Source organism: Chiloscyllium punctatum, chromosome 25 (genome assembly GCF_047496795.1).
Source record: "Chiloscyllium punctatum isolate Juve2018m chromosome 25, sChiPun1.3, whole genome shotgun sequence".
Classification (NCBI taxonomy): Eukaryota; Metazoa; Chordata; class Chondrichthyes; order Orectolobiformes; family Hemiscylliidae; genus Chiloscyllium; species Chiloscyllium punctatum.
The window spans coordinates 73,975,429-73,997,352 of NC_092763.1; the positions used below are offsets into that span (position 1 = coordinate 73,975,429).

The 21,924-nt window shown below is 43.5% G+C and overlaps 1 protein-coding gene across 2 annotated transcripts in view; it reads right to left on the reverse strand.

Annotated features, from left to right (window-relative positions):
- The window catches only part of LOC140496067 (mitogen-activated protein kinase kinase kinase kinase 4), a 303,330-nt gene that overhangs the window by 222,775 nt on the left and 58,631 nt on the right, over positions 1-21,924 (reverse strand). For both annotated transcript variants that reach the window (XM_072595575.1, XM_072595574.1), the window contains exon 3: positions 8,645-8,701. In XM_072595575.1, the coding sequence (XP_072451676.1) occupies positions 8,645-8,701 (57 nt within the window). The remainder of the gene's footprint in view (positions 1-8,644; positions 8,702-21,924) is intronic.

Sequence of the window (21,924 nt, forward strand, 5' to 3'; positions counted from 1 at the left end):
GTGGTTATTTAGTCACCATTAGACTGGCTATTTCCTAAAGTAAATTTCCCCATCTACCATTGGAGGATTTGAACCCCTAAAGTCAGAACATTAGTCTGTCTGTTGGGTTACTGGCCCAGGAATGTTACGACTATGTCAGCTCCTCCACCCTCTGAGTTAACTTTTTCAGCATTGTCCTTCCTGAGGAAGTGGGCCAAACATTTCCCTGCAGTGTCAGATGCTGACAGGAGAGGTTTATAAAACCATGATGGGCACGGATAGGGTGAATGGCCAAGGTCTTTTTCACAGAGTAGGGGAAACCAAAACTAGAGGGCATAGGTTTAGGTGTATCTCCTTTGAATTTTTCCCCTCTCACTTTGAAGTTATGTATCCTAGAGAGCGGAAAGATTTCTTTACTCAGAGAGTGGTAAGGGTGTGGAATGCCCTGCCTGCCAATGTAGCCAATGCAGCCACATTAGGGGGATTTAAACAATCCTTGGATAAGCACATGGATGATGATGAGATAGTGTAGGAGGACGAGCTGAGAATAGTTCACAGGTCGGCATATCATCGAGGGTTGAAGGGCCTGTTCTGCGCTGTATTGTTCTATGTTCGAATCAAAAGGGACCTAAAAGGCAACTTTTTCACACAGAGGGTGGAATGAGCTATCACAGGAAGTGGTGGAGGCTGGTACAATTAAAAGGCATCTAGATGGATACATGAATGGGAAGGGTTCAGAGGGATATGGGCCAAATGCGACTAGATTAATTTAAGATATCTGGTTTGCTTGGATGAGTTGGCCCAAAGGATTTGTTTCTGTGCTGTACATCTCTATGACCCTATGTGAAGGCAACAAACCCATCTAGAACATAGAACAGTACAGCACAGTAAAGGCCCTTCAGCCCTCGATGCTGTGTCCACCTTTTAACCTACTCTAAGATCAAACTAACCTGCATACCCTTCATTTTACTATCATTCATGTGCCTATCCAAGAGTCACTTAAATGTTCCTAATGTATCTTCACTTCTACTCCGTCTCCCACTCCGTCAAGGATATGCAGGTCCTGGGCCTCTTCCACTGCCAAACCGTTACCACCTGATGCCTGGAGGAGGATAGCCTCATATCCTGCCTTGGGATTCTGCAACCACATGGGATAAATGTGGATTTTAACAGCTTCCTCACTTCCCCTCCCCCTCACATTATCCCAGTCCATCCCAAGCCCCCAACTTGGGACCGCCCTCCGGACCTGTCCATCACTCCCCCCCCCTCCCGACCTACCACCTTCTACCTCACCTTCATCCACCTATCTCTTTCCCAGCTATCTTTCCCCCAACCACACCCCCCCTCCCATTTATCTCTCAGCCCCGGCCCACAAGCCTCATTCCTGATGAAGGGCTTATGCCCGAAATGTCGATTCTCCTGCTCCTCAGATGCTGCCTGACCTGCTGTGCTTTTCCAGCACTACACTTTTGACCCTAATGTATCTGACTCTAACACCACTGCTGGCAATGCATTCCACGCAGCGACCACTCTCTGTGTAGAGAACATCTCTGACATCTCCCCGGAACCTTCCTCCAATCACCTTAAAATTATGTTCCCCTCATGATAGACATTTCCACCCTGAGAAAAAGTCTCTTGACGATCCACTCTCTCAATGTCTTTCCTCATCTTGTAAACCTCTGTCAAATCACCTCTCACCCTTCTTCACTCCAATGAGAAAAGCCCTAGCTTCTTCCACCCTCCTGTATAAGACATGCCCTCCTGTCCAGGCAGCATCTTGGTAAATCTCCTCTGCACCGTCTCTAAAGCTTCCACATCCTTCTTATAATGAGGTGACCAGAACTGAATACAATATTCCAAGTGTGGTCTAACCAGGACTCTATAAAGCTGTAGCATAATCTCATGGCTCTTAATCTCAATCCCCAAGCTGATGAAAGTCAACACAACATACACCTTCTTAACAACCCTATAGATATGGACCCAATGATTCCTCTGTTCCTCCGAACTCCCAAGAATCCTGCCTTTAACCCTGTAATCTGGATTCAAATTTGACCTTCCAAAATGAATCACTTCACATTTCTCCAGGTTGAACACCATCTGCCACTTCTCAGCCCAGCTCTGCATCCTGTCAATGTCCCACTGCAACCTATAACAGCCCTCCACATTATCCACAACTTGTGTCATTGACAAACTTACTAACCCACCCTTCCACTTCCTCATCCAAGTCATTTATAAGAATCACAAAGAAGAGAGGTCCCAGAACAGATTCCTATGGAACACCACTGGTCACTGAGCTTCAGGTTGAATACTTTCCATCTACCACCACTCTCTGTCTTCTATGAGCCAGCCAATTCTGTATCCAGATAGCCAAATTTCCCTGTATCCCATGTCTCCTTACTTTCTGAATGAGCAGGCCATTGCGAACGTGATCAAATGTGTTGCTAAAATACATGCACACAACATCCACTGTTCTACCTTCATTAATGTGCTTTGTCACATTCTCAAAGAATTCAACAAGACTTGTGAGACATGACCTAACCCTCACAAAGCCGGGCTGACTGTCTCTAATCAAGCTATGCTCTTCCAAATAATCATAAATTCTGCCTCTCAGAATCCTCTCGAATACTTTGCCCACCACCGACATAAGACTGACAGGTCTGTAATTCCCAGGATTATTCCTATTCCCTTTCTTGAACAAGGGAATAATATTTGCCACCCTCCAATCATATAGCACTACTCCTTGAGGATGCAAGGATCATTGCTGAAGGCGCAGTAATCATTTCCTTTACTTTCTGTAGTAACCTTGGGTATATCCCGTCTGGCCCAGGGGACTTATCTATCCTTATGTTTTTCAATATTTCCAGCACATCCTTCTTCTTAACATCAACCTGTTCGAGCATATCGGCTGGTTCACATTGTCCTCACAAACAACAAGGTCCCTCTCACTAGTGAATACCGAAGAAAAGTATTCATTAAGGACCACCCCTATCTCCTCCGACTCCAGGCACAAGTTCCCTCCACTATCCCTAGTCAGCCCTACCCTCACTCTGGCCATCCTCTTGCTCCTCACATCGGTGTAGAATGCCTTGGGGTTTTCCTTAATCTTACCGACCAAGGCTTATTCATGCCCCCTTCTAGCTCTTCCTAGTCCATTCTTAGTTCCTTCCTGGATTGATTGTCTTTAAACTGAAAATAGTGCTATGAATGTCCTCATATAGATTGAGCTTGGGCTGGTGGTAATAACAGAGGCCACAATTAGACAACAGACCCGAAAACGTAGAAAGAATTGTGCAGCTCATAAGCCAGAACGTGGGCCCTACCTAAACATTGGCACATTCAGGGGCATAAAGCTGCAGTGACTCAGACATGCTTGTGTAAAAACAAAGCTGAAGGTCAGATAAAGCCAACAAATGCATTTTGGACGAAAATGCAACAAGCTGTACATCTTGGCTGGGGTCAATGACAAGTCATCGCTCACCACATTTCAGTTTGACCTGAAAGAATGCTGATCTCATCTGCCCACAGTTGAGAGAAAATTAACCACGCGTGATGTGATGCCATGCCCTGCCCCTTCTTGTCAAACTGAATGCACAATATCGACCATTTACGTGAAGAGTCAAATAAGAATTCAAACTGTCAGTGAAGGGAGATCTCCAAATGCCTGCTGGCATGCTGCTTTCAATCACAGGGACTGTTTCACTCACTGCAGGGGTGCCTGGGGGATTATTTCTTTGCTGGTGATAACATTTACTCTGTCAAATGCAATTAAAATATTGAGAGCAATCCATCACTGAAGACCAAATTCTAACCACTTTCCCATTAACTTAACAGTGAGAGGAAGACGACCCAGATACTTGCTTCCTGTGAAGGAGAGGAAGGATGCTGTGTGAGAAAAAGGAGCAAGACAACGCAATGTGCATTCAATGAAGAGGAAATGATGTGTCCCCAGCAGGAGCAGCCTGGTGTGGCAGGAAGTCGTATGATTCACTGTTATCTGTCAGCCGTTTCTGAACTGGAGCTAGGCACAAAAAAGGGATTTTCTGAAGCATCAATTTCTGGCTATCATTTTGTCCCTTGTTTTTAATGTACATGCATTCTTTGCAATTCAAAGCAGTTGCTGTGGCCTTTATGGTTCTTGGTTCCTCGGGAGACATTTATAAAGAATACCTCCTGCTGTCCCTTGAGACCTTGCTGCAGATTGAGCCAAACTCCTCTTCATCCCTGAACTAATCCAAGGATTCAGCCAACTTCACCAAACCTAAGCAGTGAAATACTCTGATATGGATAGCTAAAATACTGCTCAAATCTGACAGCAGGAATAAATGTTTATGATCTGCCTGGAATTAATGAAGAATGCATTGCCATCACTAAGACACAATGCCCAGTGATTGATACTTTTACTGCCCTTTGAGTAACTATAGTTCCACTGTTTGATCGATACGCCTGGAAATGTTCCAATGACTCAAGTGCTAGCTTGCCAATTGCTGGGGCAATTAATAATGATTGATGGCTTCACTGGCCAACTTTAGAAAGTCTTCATCTTTGTGCACAATGATCTCCCAAAGCCCATTTGTGAAGTGCAACAACCAAACAAATCATGCCCTTTCCACATTCACCTTGTCAAACCCATTCAGGATCTGACAAAGGTTAACAAGGAATGTGTCACAGTTTACATGACCGTGCAGCGAATCCATGTGGATACAAACCCAAATACTCTGAATAAGCATTGGCTCTGCTACCTCACAGCACCAGGGACCTGGGATCGATGCCAGCCTCAGGTAACTGTCTGAGTGGAGTTTGCACACTCTCACCTTGTCTGTAGGGTTTGCTCCAGTTTCCTCCCATAATCCAAAGATATGCAGGCCAGGTGAATTGGCCATGCTAAAGTGCTCAGGGATGTGTAGGTTAGGTGCATTAGCTCGGGGAAATTTGAAGGATAGAGGAATAGATCTGGGTTGTCTGCTCTTCAGAGGATCAGCATGGACCTGTTGGGCCAAATGGCCTGTTTCCACAGTGTAGGGATTCTGTGATGATGTTCGGTTTTGAAGATGTCTATTTCATAGATGCAAAATACAATGTACATATAGAAATACAGAAAACAACAGTAGATGGAGGCCATTCAGCCCTTCATACCTACTGTGTCATTCAACATGATTGTGGCTGATCATCCAACTCAATGCCCTATTCCTTCATTTGCTCCATTCCCTTTGATCCCTTTATCCCAAGAACTTTATCTGACTCATTTTTGAAACGATTTAATATTTGGTTCCAACCACTTTGCATGGCAATATATTCCACAGGCTCACCAATCTCTGGATGAAGAGTTTTGTCCTCAGCTACATCCTAAATATCCTACTCCATGTCCTTCAATTGTGACCCCTTCTTCTGGGCTCCCCTGCCATCTGCAACATCTTTTCTGAATTGACTCTGTCTCATCTTATTAGAATTTTACAGGTTTCTATGAGATTCCCCTTCACTCTTCTGAAATCTAGATTAGTGGTGCTGGAAAAGCACAGCTGTCAGGCAGCATCCAAGGAGCAGGAAAATCGACATTTCGGCTCTATTCCTGATGAAGGGTTTTCCTGCTCCTCGGATGCTGCCTGACCTGCTGTGCTTTTCCAGCACCACTCTAATCTAGACTCTGGTTTCCAGCATCTGCAGCCCTTGTTTTTACCTCGTTGATTTTCACTCCTCTGAAGTCCAGTGAATATAGTCTTAATCGATTGAGTCTCTCTTCATTCATTGGTGCTGCTGGTTTGGTAAATGTATGTTGCATTCCTCTATAGCTGGGACACCTTTTTCTGACATGGGGACCAAGTTGGCACACAATAGTCCAGGTGTGGTCTCACAAAGGTCTTGTACAATTTCAGCATGACATCCCTGTTCCTGTACTCCAATCTTCTCACAATGAAGGCCAACATACCATTTGCCTTCCTCACTGTCTGCTGCACCTGTGTGCTTACTTTCAACAACTGCTGTACAAGGTCACACATTGCACTGCATTTCCCCTTTTCCCAATCTTTTGCCATTCAAACAATAATCTACCTTCTTGTTTTTGTGGCCTTGTTGGGTAACCTTACATTTATCAACATTATACTTCAACTGTGATGCATTTGCACTCAACTTGCCCAAAACACACTGAAGCACCTCTGCATCCTCCTCAAAGCTCATCATGCTACCTAGCTTTAACCCTATGTGCTTTAATTTTTTTGTGCCAATCTCTAATGTGGGACCTTGTTGAAAGCCTTCTGAAAGTCAAAACAAACCATACCCACTGCTTCTACAAGCTATGCAACAAGCTGACATATAACAAGCAGCATACATAGTTTACATACAATTTATACACCAGAACTATACCGTTAGGCTGAGTGGGAACTGGACCATTGTGGAAAATTACAAGGGGCATGGATAGGGTGGATAGGAAAAAAAACTCCCCTGAATAGAGGGTTCAATAACTGTGGAAGATAGATTTACAGTAAAGGCTTAAAGGGAATTTAGGGGAGAATGTTTTCACCCAGAACATGTTATCCCTTCACCTTTACCCAGCTTCCTTTTCTTCTTGACTGTCATAAACCTCTCAATATTCAAGACCCATCCCTTACCATCCTGCAGTCACGTCTCTGCAATAGGTATTAGCTTCAGATTGTGTTTATTTACTTCAATTGGGCTGTCAATTTGTTTACTTTCTCATGAATGCTTAACATATTCAGATATCTTTAGTTGTTTTTGGTTATTTGGGGCAGCACGGTGGCACAGTGGTTAGCACTGCTGCCTCACAGCGCCAGAGACCTGGGTTCAATTCCCGACTCAGGCGACTGACTGTGTGGAGTTTGCACATTCTTCCCGTGTCTGCGTGGGTTTCCTCCGGGTGCTCCGGTTTCCTCCCACAGTCCAAAGATGTGCAGGTCAGGTGAATTGGCCATGCTAAATTGCCCGTAGTGTTAGGTAGGGGGTAAATGTAGGGGTATGGGTGCGTTGCGCTTTGGCGGGTCAGTGTGGACTTGTTGGGCCGAAGGGCCTGTTTCCACACTGTAAATAATCTAATCTAATCTTTGACTGTTGGCGTGTTCCTAGGTTTTATTTTCTCGTCTCTTCCTAACATTCCCTGATTCTCATTTTCCAAGTTTCTATTTATTTTCCTTGCCTTTCTCTCTTACTCTTTGACACATCACATCTCTTCAGACTGGGGAGAAACCGAAAGAAATTTGAATGCGGTAAATCAGAAACAAAAACAGAAATTGCTGGAAAGGCTCAGCAGGTCGGGCAGCATCAGTGGAGAGAAATCACTTGACCCAAAACATTAACTCTGGTCTCTCTTCACGGATGCTGCCAGACCTACTGAGCCTTGCCAACAACTTCTGTTTTCACATTGGGATCCTAACTTCCAGTACTGAGTTTCAAACTCTCTCTACTCCCCTAGTTGTACGGTTTGCAAAAACACAGGTTTCAGCACAGTTCAGATATAAACCATCCCAAAGGTACAGCTTGAATTTTTCCCAGTACTGGTGCCAATAGCCCTCTAACTTGAACTCACTTCGCCCAAAATAGTCTTTGTGCCATGCCTTTGTCTCTTCATTTTTTTATATTGAGTATGCCAATGTTCACCTAACTCAGGTAATAATCCAGAAATTTAACCTTAGAGGCTCTGCTTTTTGATTTAGTATCCAGCTTTTTAGACTCTTTATACAGAACCTCCTTGTTATTTCTATTTAGGTCATTGATACCTACATGAACCATGACCCACTGAATCTCCTCTTCCTATTGCAAGTTCTTTTTTTCTTTTCCTGGGTAGATATCCCACAATCTAGGCCAGCAACACAGCCATCTGGGCTCTTGCTCTTTGCTACAGAGAATGGTGTCAAACCCCCCCTCGCTATTCTATCCTCTAACTGCACTGCAGCATTTTGGTTGCTGCCCCCACTTGAATGGCTTCTTGTGCCTCAGTATCATGGTTAGGAATAGATATTATGTGCCAATCAGGCTGAGAGAATGTCAAACCTACTGGACAATTGCAGAGGCCCACACTCTGTCCTCTGGGTTCCCTTACCTGCCCCCAATGACAGTCAGACCATCCTGTTCCTGATTTGTTGACTAAATCAGAAGACCTGGCGGCACAGTGGTTAGCACAGCGCCAGAGACGTGGGTTCAATTCCCACTTCAGGCAACTGTCTGTGTGGAGATTGCACATTCTCCCTGTGTCTGTGTGGGTTTCCTCCGACAGTCCAAAAATGTGCAGGTTAAGTGAATTGGCCATGCTAAATTGCCCGTAGTGTTAGGTGAAGGGGTAAATGTAGAGGAATGGGTCTGGGTGGGTTGTTCTTCGGAGGGTTGGTGTGGACTTGTTGGGCCAAAGGGCCTGTTTGCACACTGTAAGTAATCTAATCTAAAACCCCACCCTAAGTGTCTTTTGGTTTTGTACATTTAGGTGATACAAAGGAAATTAAGTGCACCTAAGATACTTCTCGACATGAGTCTTGCCTCAAGCCATGTTAACATGGTGTCCTTTGAGACAGTCTGAAGAAATTAATATTCGAAATAGCAAAATATATAAAATGAATCATTCAGATTTTGCATACAGAGTGCTAGATTTTGAATATTTTTTAATATGGTCGGAATATATGAAAATCCATGAAGAAATCCACATAACCATAAACTGAAAACTCACTTCAGTAACGTCCATGACCTTAATCGCTGCCAGTTGCCCAGTCTTGACATGACGGCCCTGTAAGAAAGACAGCAAACTGTGAGCTGATGGGAAGAAGTCTTGAGAATTTCACTGATATATTGAATGATACAGGTGTTCACATAGTCTCTCAATTAAAAAAAAATGTTGAACTACTGGCATCATGTTCACTAATCAATTATTCTGAAAAGTACAATTCTCCATTAAATATCTTATGATTCAATATCCTAGCTGTTGTAATAACATCATTAAAAAGGACAATATTGCATTGCAGACTCCTACAATACTGAAAAGGTGGCTTAGAGACATTTTACGTTGCGACAAAAAGTGAGTAGAAGGGAATGGATTATTTCTACTCCCTCAATGCTCACAGGTATAATGTGATCTTCAATTATATGTATTGATGACTCCCAATACCTTGCAGTGACACAATATTCTCAGAAGGTCCACAGATGATTTTTTCACGCTGCCTTGAATTGAAACCCTTAAATGGGAAATCATTGCCCAATTAAGAGTCTCACTCACCACTGCCAGCATTAACCTGGCAGTAAGCAGAAGGTTCATAATGCACGTAGCACAAGAAATAAATGGGCTTTCCTCAGAGCTGTATTGATAGTGTGCTTGCTAATACAAAATGCGCATTCATTTAATGATATTATTAAGCTAGTAGTTATATTATTAGTAGATGTAATATCATGCAGCAAACGTCTTAGTCAGTTTCCAATCTGGACAGTACATGTAGCAGTAGAAGCTTCCATTAAAGATCTGTGCTCAAACTCTAAGTCTGTCATTATCTTCATTTGTTTTAGTCCAGAAAGAGATAATGCCTGATTGAGAATATCAGGTACCGGATATCAGGAAGTGGTGATGTTGAGGGAGCACTGGGGCCTACTGAGAGCTACCTGCTTTCCTAATGTTGACATATCTCTCACGTGGCTATCATTATGCATCTCCTGAGGCCCTCCTTGACCAGAGGCCTCACAGTACCCACAGTAACCACTGCTAAAAATGCTAACATCTGATTGGCAGGTCAGCCTTCAGGGCTTTGATGATTAGGAAGGATCTGTCAAGTGGCATGGATTGTGTGTCTGAAAACAACCGACACAGGGATCTTCCCAACTCTCAGGTTAGTGGACAAGAACCCTGTTTCCATAAAGTTACGCTCATGTTTTGTATCATACAATTTCCTGGGGGACTCACCCTGCTTTTATCAGGAGACTCATGGTGGAATCTTGTTGAGGCTTTGAGGGTCTCGGCCTGCACAGCCCATGAGGGATCTGCCCACCCTTTTCCAGGGAGGTCTCATTAAACTGCGTGCCAATCAGGGATTGGTTAAGGCAACCTCTCAGATCAAAACCCCAGGGGGCAGAATGCCCACCCTGCGAGAGCTACAGGTTGGTTCGAGCTGACAGCTCTCAAACTCAGGGGTGCCATCTGTGGCTGTTCATGGAAGGGCACTCCCACAGTCCCAGGATCACAGAGGACCCAGGACAAGGTTAAGCATTTTTTGAAGATGGCGATGAGGTCATGGTAGGGGATGAAGGAGGGGGTTTTGGTATGATTCTAGGGTTGGGACTTCCTGAGAGGGGAGGAGGGCAAGAATGTCAGAAACAGCGACAGAAGTTGACTCTCATTGCCCTCCACCCACAACACCCCATGACCACATCGCAAATGTATCATGTGATTCTGTGAAGTCCTGCCCAAAACCTCACATCCCACTCAATCCAGGTCATTAGCCCTCACAGTGGTGTCAACGTAATTTATTGGATTAGACACATGAAACAACTGTTTCGCAGATATGACATGGACTCATTACACCCAGCCCAAACTCCATCCCTTTCCTGGTTGTTCAGTCAGGCTAAAACAGACAGTGCACAGTTTCAAAACTCTATTTTATCTATAACTGAGTTTCCAGCCCCTTATCATATTTATTTTCAAATCTCCTTAATCTACCTCACCTTGTTTATTCCACAGCCTCCTTGTTGCTGAAATCCTGATTAGTTTTATTCATGCTGCTCTTGTTGGCTCTCCATTTAACCCTTCACGACAGATATGCCTGACAATATACCTTTGCATAATCATTGAAAATGAGGAACATGCCATGGGAACCCACACTGGTGTTTTATCATCATGAACGTAACTTCAGCAGCATTTCTAATCACAGCTAGAACCTTCACCACTTCCCTTCACCAGAGCTGACTGCTCCCTCACAGCTCTGCCATGCTTCATTCTCACACGGTGGTGAAATGAAGAAGCTGACACCAACCTTAATCTCAGTAGGCATTTGCTAAAACTGCCTTTTTGTGGAACTGAAGAAACCAATGTGCCAAAAGTAGGAATGTCTAGTTAAGTTCATGATTGTCAGACACCCAGATTACTCTGCCTTTTGAGCTGTCACCGGGCAAGGAAAGTCCCATCCCATGCAAGAAACTCAAGACTGTTTATGGGAGCGAGCCCAAAACATTATCAAGAGCTAAAATAGCAGAGAACATGATGATACAGAAACAAAACGTGAACTGGATTAAGCCATGCAGCCCCCTTCGAGCCTTTCAATAATATCAAGGCTGACAGAATCACGGCCTGAACTCCACTTTCCTGTCTGCCTAATGTAACCCTTGGTTGCCTTCTCAATTAAAAATCTGTCTAACTTATCCTCAAATATAATTAATGCTGCAGCTTCTACATAATTTCAAATGCTAATAATCTGTAAGACTACAAGAAATAAGAACAGGAGTTTTGGCCACTCAAGCCTACTCTACCATTCAATATGATCATAGCTGATCCAAGGTCGGTTATATCCACTTTCCTGCCCCTTTTCCTGTACTCCTCATTCCCTGACTGATCAAGAACCCATTTCAGCCTCAAATATACACGAGGACACTGCCCCCACAGTTTTCTGTGGCAAGGAGTTCCCAAGGCGTACAACCCACTGAGAGAGGAAATTCTTCCTCATCTCAGTCTTAAATTGGTGTCCCTTTATTCTGAGACTATGCCTCTGATCCTAGACTCGCTCTTGATGGGAAGAATACTCTGATCGAAGAAACCATAAGACCATAAGACATAGGAGTAGGCCATTCAGCCCATTGAGCTTATTTCACCACTTAGTGAGATCATGGTCTCAGCTCCATTTTCCTATATTATTCTCACAACATTGAAATAATTTAATGGTTAAAAATCTATTTATCTCAAACCTTAAATACACTTAATGACCCAGTCTCTATAGCTGTCTCTGGTAAGGAATTCCACAAAGTGTGAACCTGGAGAGAAGAAATTGCTACCAATGTGTCTGAAATGGATGAGCCTTTCTGAGATTCTGAGACTTTGATCTCTGGTCCTAGATTCTACCACAATGGAAAAGCTCATTTCCATATTTAGCATAATAATCTTGCACATTTGAATACAATCTCTTACAAACCTGGGGACCAATTCAGACTGCTACATGACCTTTGAAACTGGGAGGACAATCTTATCAGTTAAATCCCTTCTGTACCAGTTTTCTACCTTGCAGTGTGGTCTCTTTAAGTGAGAACTCAATCAACTCCAAGCTTTCTATGTTCTCTTTTCAGTTATTTCCTCCTTAAATCTTAAGAGAGAGAGGGGTCCCAAGATGCTTATTTGTTTATTCATGGGATGTGGGCTGGGCCAGCATTTACTGTCCATCCTTATTGCTCTGTGGGCAGTTAAGAGTTATTCACATGGTTGCAGATTTGGTGTTAGGACAGCCCAGGTAAGGCCAGCAGATTTCCCTCCCTTTCACTAAGGACATTAGTAAGCCAAATTGTTTTTTTACAATTCACAGCAATCACGATTAAGATAGCTTTAGATAGAAATCAAATTTCACCATTTGCAGTAGTGGGTTTCAAACCCCAGAACATGAACAATGAATTACCACCGACAACACCTTGTCTATATCCCTGCATCTCAGTCAGACTGTTGTAATTCTGCATCTGCTTGAAGTCACCGACAGTGGCAAATGCAGATATGAAGAAGGAAAACCGTGCTCTCAAGAACCTTTCCAGAGTTGAAATAGGTAGACGTACATGCATTGTAAATATGCCTTTATTACTGTGCCAGCATGAAAATTAATCTTCCTGCAGAGTTGAGATTTGGAGATTAAGACCATAAGACATAGGAGTGAAAGTAAGGCCATTCGGCCCATCGAGTCCACTCCGCCATTCAATCATGGCTGACGGGCATTTCAACTCCACTTACCCACATTCTCCCCGTAGTCCTTAATTCCTTGTGACATCAAGAATTTATCAATCTAAGCGCACAGCTTCAAAGCCGCTAGAGGAAGAGCAGCGAACACACCACCCCTGGGTGATTGAGGGGCTTTAAGAGATCTTCACCAATGTCATCATTGGCAATTGTCTGGCAAGAGCTGCAACTCAAGCAGGACTAAAGGCCATCACTTAAAAGTACTAATTTCACACTGTTTCATAGAGCTAACCGCTTGGAATTTTACAAACAGAATTTGATTTCCTTGTTCTCTATCAACGAAAGAAAATTACTTCTATCTTTTGATTATTTGTTCAGAACATAAGAACTAGGAGCAGGAGTAGGCCCTCTGACCCCTCGAGCCTGCTCCACCATTCAATAAGATCATGGCTGATCTTTCCATTTACTCAACTCCACTTACCCACCTGCTAACTATAATTCCTTTACTGTTCAACAATCTATTTTTGCCTTAACAACATTCACTGGTCAGGGAATTCCACAGATTCACAATCCTTTGGATGGAGAAGTTCCTCCTCAACTTAGTCCTCAATCTGCTCTCTTTTATTTTGAGGCTGTGCTCCTTAGTTCTAGACTCACCCACCAGTGGAAACAACCTCCCTGCTTCTATCTTATCTATTCCCTTCAGAATTTTATATGTTTCTACAGGAACCAATCCTCCCCACTCACCACTCCCACCCCCCTCCGCCCACCATTCTTCTAAATTCCAATGAGTATAATCCCAGTCTACTCAGTCTCTCCTCATAAGGCAACTCTCTCGACTCTGGAATCAGCCAAGTGAACCTCCTCTGCAGCCCTTAAGTAAGGAGGCTGAAACTATTCACAGCACCCCAGGTGTGGCCTCACTAGCACTCTATAAATGTAGCAACATAACCTCCCTATTTTTCAACTCCAACCCTCTAGCAAATGAAGGAAATAATTCCATTTGCATTCTTAATTACCTGCAGCACCCGCAAACCAATGTTTTGTGATTCATGCCCAGGCTAGGTCATCATTTATTACCCATCCTTAATTAAGAGTCAACCATAGTGCTGTGGATCTGAAGTCACATTTAGACCGGGTGAGGATGGCAAGATTTCTTTCTCTAAAGAACATTAGTGAACCAGATGGGCTTTTATAAGACCTGCCAGCGGTTACATGGTTGCCAGTAAGCCAGATTTATGGTCTAGAAATTTGTTGAAATTAAAAAAAAACTTAAACATCCATCATCCCCAAAACATGGACTTGGATTTTTGCATTAGTGACTCATTGACATTACCAGTTTGCCAACACCTCCCATTCACTTTAGAAGGTGAAATGAATGTATAAGCCAGTATTTTACATTATGCTTCACACTATCTGTAAATGAGGTAAACCTGTTAGGATCTAACTGTGCAGTTTAGCCATTATTCAAAGATGTTTATTTCTAAAATTTTCACCCTTTCTCCCAAAACAAGAGTGAAGCACATTTCAATTAACACAAGTACATTGATAAATATGATGCATCCACACTGAAATGTTACTGTGTATCTCTAAGGAATCTCGATTTATTCAGGCCAACCAACAGCATGAAGCTCAATATCTAAAATTGGGAAGAAGGGTTAATTTTTGGAAATCTATTGGAAATCTCAGATTACTTTCCTGTTGTTAACCTTCTCAAGGGATGATAGGGATGGGTGATCGACACAGCCTTGCTCAACAATGTCCAAATCGTGTGAATGAGCGAATATAACGAATCCGTATTCTGCCATTGCTGAATTTAAAAATGGATTCAGGGTATTATATCCAATTCTGGGCAGAACATTTTAAGAAGACACTTAAAGACACTCATCTGGAGAATGTACCTGGAATGTGAGCTTTAGTTATTGAAGAATGAGACCTTTGCTCTTCACAGCCTTTTCAAAACCTCCAGACCAATAAAGCCAAAATTGGAAACAGGCCCTTTGGCCCAACAAATCCACACCGACCTCCCAAACAGCAATCCACCCAGACCTATTGTCCCACCCCACATTTACCCCTGACTAATGTACCTAACACTATGGGCAATTTAGCATGGCCAAATCAACTAAGCTGCACATCATTGGATTGTGGGAGGAAACCAGAGCACCCGGAAGAAACCCATGCAGACACGGGGAGAATGTGCAAACTCTACACAGACAGTCACCCAAGGCGGGAATCAAACCTGGGTCCCTGGTGCTGTGAGGCAGCAGTGCTAACCACTGAGCCACCATGCCACCCATTGGGCAACCCAAGTAAATCTGATATAGATTGAGTTTTGAGCTCAGGTATCCCATAGCAGAAGATTGCATTTAAGGGATCATTGTATAATTACAACAGTTCAATTCCTTCGGTGGAATCCAGCTGGAAAGGTCTGAGCTGAAGTTGCCCACCTTAGGCTCTTTCCTAGACAGCACTGATTTTGCTTTGGCAGACTGCTTACTGCATTAGCAGATTGCTGGTACAGTTTCCCTGGAGGCATCCAAAGATGAAGACGCTTATAGTTCTGTTCAGTGCAGTTGCTTTTAAATAATTAGGGTCCTCAATGATTGGTAAGTTAGCTTGGGAAGAAGACATTGCAATTTGACAGCCTGTGCCACCACTCGATTTGGAAAATTCCTGAAGTTTTCCTGCTCCTTCAAGGACAGAGTCTGAAGATGTCTAAGAAGAAAAGGTGGTGCCTTGATTTTCCAACAGGGACCTGAGAATGTAGCTGGTCCAAAGACCTTTCCCCACAAGGTCGAGATGCAAGTCTTGCCTCTCACTGTTTAACGACAGTATTAACTGATGAAGTATGAATACAACGGCAGGGGAGCAAATATCTTAAACAAAAACAGAAATTACTGGCGAAACTCAGTCCAGTGGCTGTTCAGAGTAATTGTCTTATCATGGTGACTTAAACAACTGTTTTTCCAATGGCGGATATTGTTCTTTCCTGCTGAACAAAAATGCCATTTCCAAGACAGATTTCCGGTCAAGTACATGCTATCAAAAAAGAGTAGAAGTGTAAAGAAAAACCCAAAAACAAAGATGCATTTTTAACCCAGATTTAACCTGCAGGACAGTCCATGTTAAATATATGGAAGAACACTGTATCTGGTTTTAGACCCGAGTTTGCACAATGCACCAGTAAGTTGTCCTTTTCTTTTGTTTGGCTTGCACATATTTAATCGGACCATTATGTGTCTGCAATCCAAACTTTGTGCTCACCAATTTGGACTGAGCAGTCTCTAAGTGATAAATGATTAAATAAGGAGCTAAGTTATCCCTCCTGTCCTTTCAGGTGATCATGCCATCTTAAGGCTGCACGTGCAGATAATCTCAATTCCTGATTTGGACCTTGAACAAGAAGACTGCATATCATTCCCATGGTGCTCCACCCTCCCATTCTGCACTTGACTTCTGTGAGTTAATGTGTTGAAGACATTGCATATGTCCCATGATTCCCACTAAATTTCCACTGCTTGTAAAAATGCCTGTGAACTGCTTCATTAAAAGCTTCAGTAAGCTTCCTGAAGCTGCCAGGTGAGTGCACAGAAGCAGCTTCCAGGATAATCAGGAGGAGGAGAGAACATGCCAGCATTTCTGGCCGACATCTCCTGGCTGTGTTGTCTTAGCCAGAAACCACATTGGTTGACAAAACAGACCTTCTGTTCAATTTGGTAAATGTTAACACTGTGCAGGACTAGTGAGTCCAAAACTAGAAGGCACAGGTTTAAGGTGAAAGGGGAAACATTTAAAGGGATCTAAGGAGCAAATGTTTCAAAGAGAGGGTGGTGCGTGTTTGCAATTAAGTACCAAAAGAAATGGTGGAGACGAGTACAATTACTGTCTGTTCTCTCCACTGATACCATCAGACCTGCTGAGTTTCTCCAACAATTTTGGGGCAGCACGGTGGCTTAGTGGTTAGCACTGCTGCCTCACAGCGTCAGGGACCTGGGTTCAACTCCAGGCTTGGAAAATTACCTAATTTTCCCGGTTCCTTCCTGCCATCACTGCCTCATCACCTTCAAAGCCGCCTTCAAGGACTTCATACATTCCCACCTGTTGACTCTGGGCAAATACATTGCAGTAAAACAGAGGATGAAAAAAACGTTTCATGTGTATCATTTGTGACAGCTGCTGACCACATGTTCCAATTGTAGTATAAATACTTCATGTGAATCTGTCAATAAGATCATCAGGTGAAGTGATGTAAAATCACAGGAAACTGGGTAATTCTTCTCTCTTGAAACTCATGGGAAGACTAGTCATAGAGATGTACATCATGGAAACAGACCCTTTGGTCTAACTCACCCATGCTGACCAGATATCCTAAATTAATCTAGTCCCATTTGCCAACATCCCTCTAAACCCTTCCTATTCATGTACCCATCCACCACTGTACAATGTAATTGGATTAGATTACCAACAGTGTGAAAACAGGCTCTTCAGCCCAACAAATCCACACCGACCCTCCGAAGAGTAACCCACCCAGACCCATTTCCCTCCAAATGATGCACTTAACACTATGGGCAATTTAGCGTGACCAATTCACCTGACCTGCACACCTTTGGACTGTGGGAGGAAAGCCACGCAGACACAGGGAGAATGTGCAAGCTCCATCCACAGTCACCCAAGCCTGGAGTTGAACCAAGGTTCCTGACGCTGTGAGGCAGCAGTGCTAACCACTAAGCCACCGTGCTGCCCCAAAATTGTTGGAGAAACTCAGCAGGTCTGATGGTATCAGTGGAGAGAACAGACAGTAATTGTACTCGTCTCCACCATTTCTTTTGGTACTTAATTGCAAACACGCACCACCCTCTCTTTGAAACATTTGCTCCTTAGATCCCTTTAAATGTTTCCCCTTTCACCTTAAACCTGTGCCTTCTAGTTTTGGACTCACTAGTCCTGCACAGTGTTAACATTTACCAAATTGAACAGAAGGTCTGTTTTGTCAACCAATGTGGTTTCTGGCTAAGACAACACAGCCAGGAGATATGGTCTGTGTGTTTCCTATGTGTTAGCCCTTGTGACACACGTCACGAAGACTAGGTTCTTATTGAGACAGATGTCTTTAAATTTATTAACAACATTAATTACCTACACGATAAGACCTCGTATTTCCACATGGTCTGGATTTAGTGCTTACTGACAGCAGTGAGAAAATTTAAGCATTGCCCTTGACATTCAGTGGTGGTACTACCAGTGAGTCTCCCTCTATCAACATCCATTGACCAAAAACTGTACTGAACCAGCCATGGAAAAACTGTGGTGACAAGACCAAGGTCTGAGGCTTAGGAACATTCAATAAGTAACTCACCTCCTAATGGCCGAAAATGCCACCTTCTATAAAGCACAATTCAGCAGGGTGATGGAATATGCTCCACTTAGAGTCATAGAGATATACAGCATGGAAACAGACCCTTCGGTCCAACCCGTCCATGCCAACCAGATATCCCAACCCAATCTAGTCCCACCTGCCAGCACCCGGCCCATATCCCTCCAAACCCTTCCTATTCATATACCCATCCAAATGCCTCTTAAATGTTGCAATTGTGCCAGCCTCCACCACATCCTCTGGCAGCTCATTCCATACACGTATCACCCTCTGCATGAAATGGTTGCCCCTTAGGTCCCTTTTGTATCTTTCCCCTCTCACCCTAAATCTATGCCCTCTAGTTCTGGACTCCCTGACCCCAAGGAAAAGACTTTGCCTATTTACCCTATCCATGCCCCTCATAATTTTGTAAACCTCTATAAGGTCACCCCTCAGCCTCCGACGTTCCAGGGAAAACAGCCTCAGCCTGTTCAGCCTCTCCCTGTAGCTCAAATCCTCCAACCTTGGCAACATCCTCGTAAATCTTTTCTGAACCCTTTCAAGTTTCCCAACATCTTTCTGATAGGAAGGAGACCAGAATTGCATACAATATTCCAACAGTGGCCTAACTAATGTCCTGTACAGCCGCAACGTGACCTCCCAACTCCCGTACTCAATATTCTGACCAATAAAGGAAAGCATACCAAACGCTTTATTCACTATCCTATCTACCTGCGACTCCATTGTCAAGGAGCTATGAACCTGCACTCCAAGGTCTCTTTGTTCAGCAACACTCCCTAGGACCTTACTATTAAGTGTATAAGTCCTGCTAAGATTTGCTTTCCCAAAATGCAGCACCTCGCATTTATCTGAATTAAACTCCATCTGGTCCAGATTCTGTTGTAATCTGAGGTAACCCTCTTCGCTGTCCACTGCACCTCCAATTTTGGTGTCATCTGCAAACTTACTAACTGTACCTCTTATACTCGCATCCAAATCATTTATGTAAATGACAAAATGTAGAGGACCCAGCACCGATCCTTGTGGCACTCCACTGGTCACAGGCCTCCAGTCTAAAAACAACCCTCCACCACCAGTCTAAAAAACAACCCTCTGTCTTCTACCTTTGAGCCAGTTCTGTATCCAAATGGCTAGTTCTCCCTGTATTCCATGAAATCTAACCTTGCTAATCAGTGTCCCATGGGGAACCTTGTTGAACGCCTTATTGAAGTCCATATAGATCACACCTACCACTCTGTCCTCATCAATCCTCTTTGTTACTTCCTCAAAAAACTCAATCAAATTTGTCGGGCATGATTTCCCACACACAAAACCATGTTGACTATCCCAAATCAGTCCTTCTCTTTCCAAATACATGTACATCCTGTCCCTCAGGATTCCCTCCAACAACTTGCCCACCACCAAGGTCAGGCTCACTGGTCTATAGTTCCATGGCTTGTCCTTACCACCCTTTTTAAACAATACCATAGAGATGTACAGCACGGAAACAGACCCTTCGGTCCAACTTGTCCATGCTGACCAGATATTCCAACCCAATCTAGTCCCACTTAGGAGCACCCAGCCCATATCCCTCCAAACCCTTCCTATTCATATACCCATCCAAATGCCTTTTAAATGCTGCAATTGTACCAACCTCCACCACTTCCTCTGGCAGCTCATTCTATACACGCACCACCAACTGTGTGAAAATGTTGCCTCTTAGGTCTCTTTTATATCTTTCCCCTCTCACCCTAAACCTATGCCCTCTTGTTCTGGACTCCCCCTCCCCAGGGAAAAGACTTTGTCACTTTATCCTATCCATGCCCTTCATGATTTTATAAATTGCCTGGTTAAGTTAATTTCCAACAACACCAATGAGCTCAACCCCATGTCAGACAAAGCAATTCACTGATATGGCACTCCAGTCATGACCTTCACTATTCAATCTGACCAACAACAACATTCTGGTAGCAGAGGGCACCATCCATAAGCTATTTGGAGATGCCAGTGTTGGACTAGGGTGTACAAAGTTAAAAAGCACATAACACCAGGTTACAGTCCAACAGGTTTATTTGGAAGCACTCGCTTTCGGAGCGCAGCTCCTTCACCAGGTGGTAGCACTGCAGCAACATGCCAAGCTCTTTTGACAGCACTTTTCAAGACATGCACTGGAATCACCACAACCTTCATATTCCCCTCCAAGCCATAGACCAGTCTGACTGGGTCACTGTTCCTTCCATATCACCGGGTCAATACCCTGGAAGTCAATTCCAAACAGCACTGTGGGTGTACCTACACCTCAAGGACTGCAGCTGTTCAAGAAGGCAGCTCATATTCTCCAGGGCAATCAGGGATGGATAATATAGAATAGAATCATAGAATCCCTACACTGTGGAAACAGGCCATTCAGCCCAACAGGTCTACATTGACCCTCCGAAGAGTAACCCACCCAGACCCATTCCCCTACTCTATTATTCTACATTTCCCATGAACGATGCAACTAAACTACACATCCCTGAACACCATGCGCAATTCACCGAACCTCCACATCTTTGCACTGTGGGAAGAACCCAGAGCACAACCATGCAGACATGGGGAGAATGTGCAAATTCCACACAGGCAGTCGCCCGAGGTTGGAATCAAACCTGGCTCCTTGGCGCTATGAGACAGCAGTGCTAACCACTTAGCCACCGTGCCACCCATATACACTGGCCTAGCCAGCAAACAAAGGAAAGAAATGGTCAGTTCTAGCAACATAATTCAAATGATTACCAAAGCCTTTTGTCTTTTCCAATTAAGAATTCACTTTCTTAGAATCCCAGATATGTCTCCCCACTGTCCCCTTCTTGAGACATTCACAAGACTACTCATTACTAAATCTCTTAATTCAGCCAGAAAGACAGCTATTAAGCCTTCTTAACAAACTCTGACTAGGTTCCTGCTGGAAAGTGCACTATAATGAGATGGTCCTGGTTTCATTGCTCTATCCTCCCACTTTATGACTCTAGTGTCACGGATTATGCAAAATATGAAGTAAACCTCTTGCAGAAAGTCAAGGCTCATATTTCAGAACATAAAGTTGACTTAATGTGATGACTTATGATCCTGCTACTTAACTTTGAAAGCCCAGATAGGAAATAATTGAAATTGGGATTCTCACTCCGACAGGAAGTAGGTAATTGTTGATTTTGTTTTCTTATATACCTTTCCTCTTATTTTTCTGTTGTATCACCGTTTTCTTTGGTCTGTCCTCAGTCAGTTTTTTTTTCCCTCCCTTTATTCTTCTTTTCATCTCTAACTTGACTTTAAGTTGTCCCATTTCCTTCTTTGTCATTTGTTTTGTTATTTTAAGTTTAATTTTTGCTGCTTATGGAGGTAAGTGTTGGTCCAGTCAGTGATGGCAACATCCCATGAATGAATTGAAAAGAAACCTATTGTGCTTACACAAAATAAAACCCAAAATGGATGCTGGAGATCTGAAATGAAAACAGAGAAGTTCTGGAAATGCTCAACAGGTTTGGCAGCATCTGTGCACAATAAAATAGCTGAAATTTTTTCCATTGAAAAAATCCAGGTTATTGCTCTTGTCATTTACAGATACCCCATTGCCCAGGATATCCCATTATCAGCTCACACTTCCAACTATTCAGAGCAGGAGTTTAATTGCATCCGAAAGATAAGGAACTCGCCACAAGATGTCTCATTCCAGCAAACACTGAGGCCATACTTCACTCCAGAAGATGCAATTGAT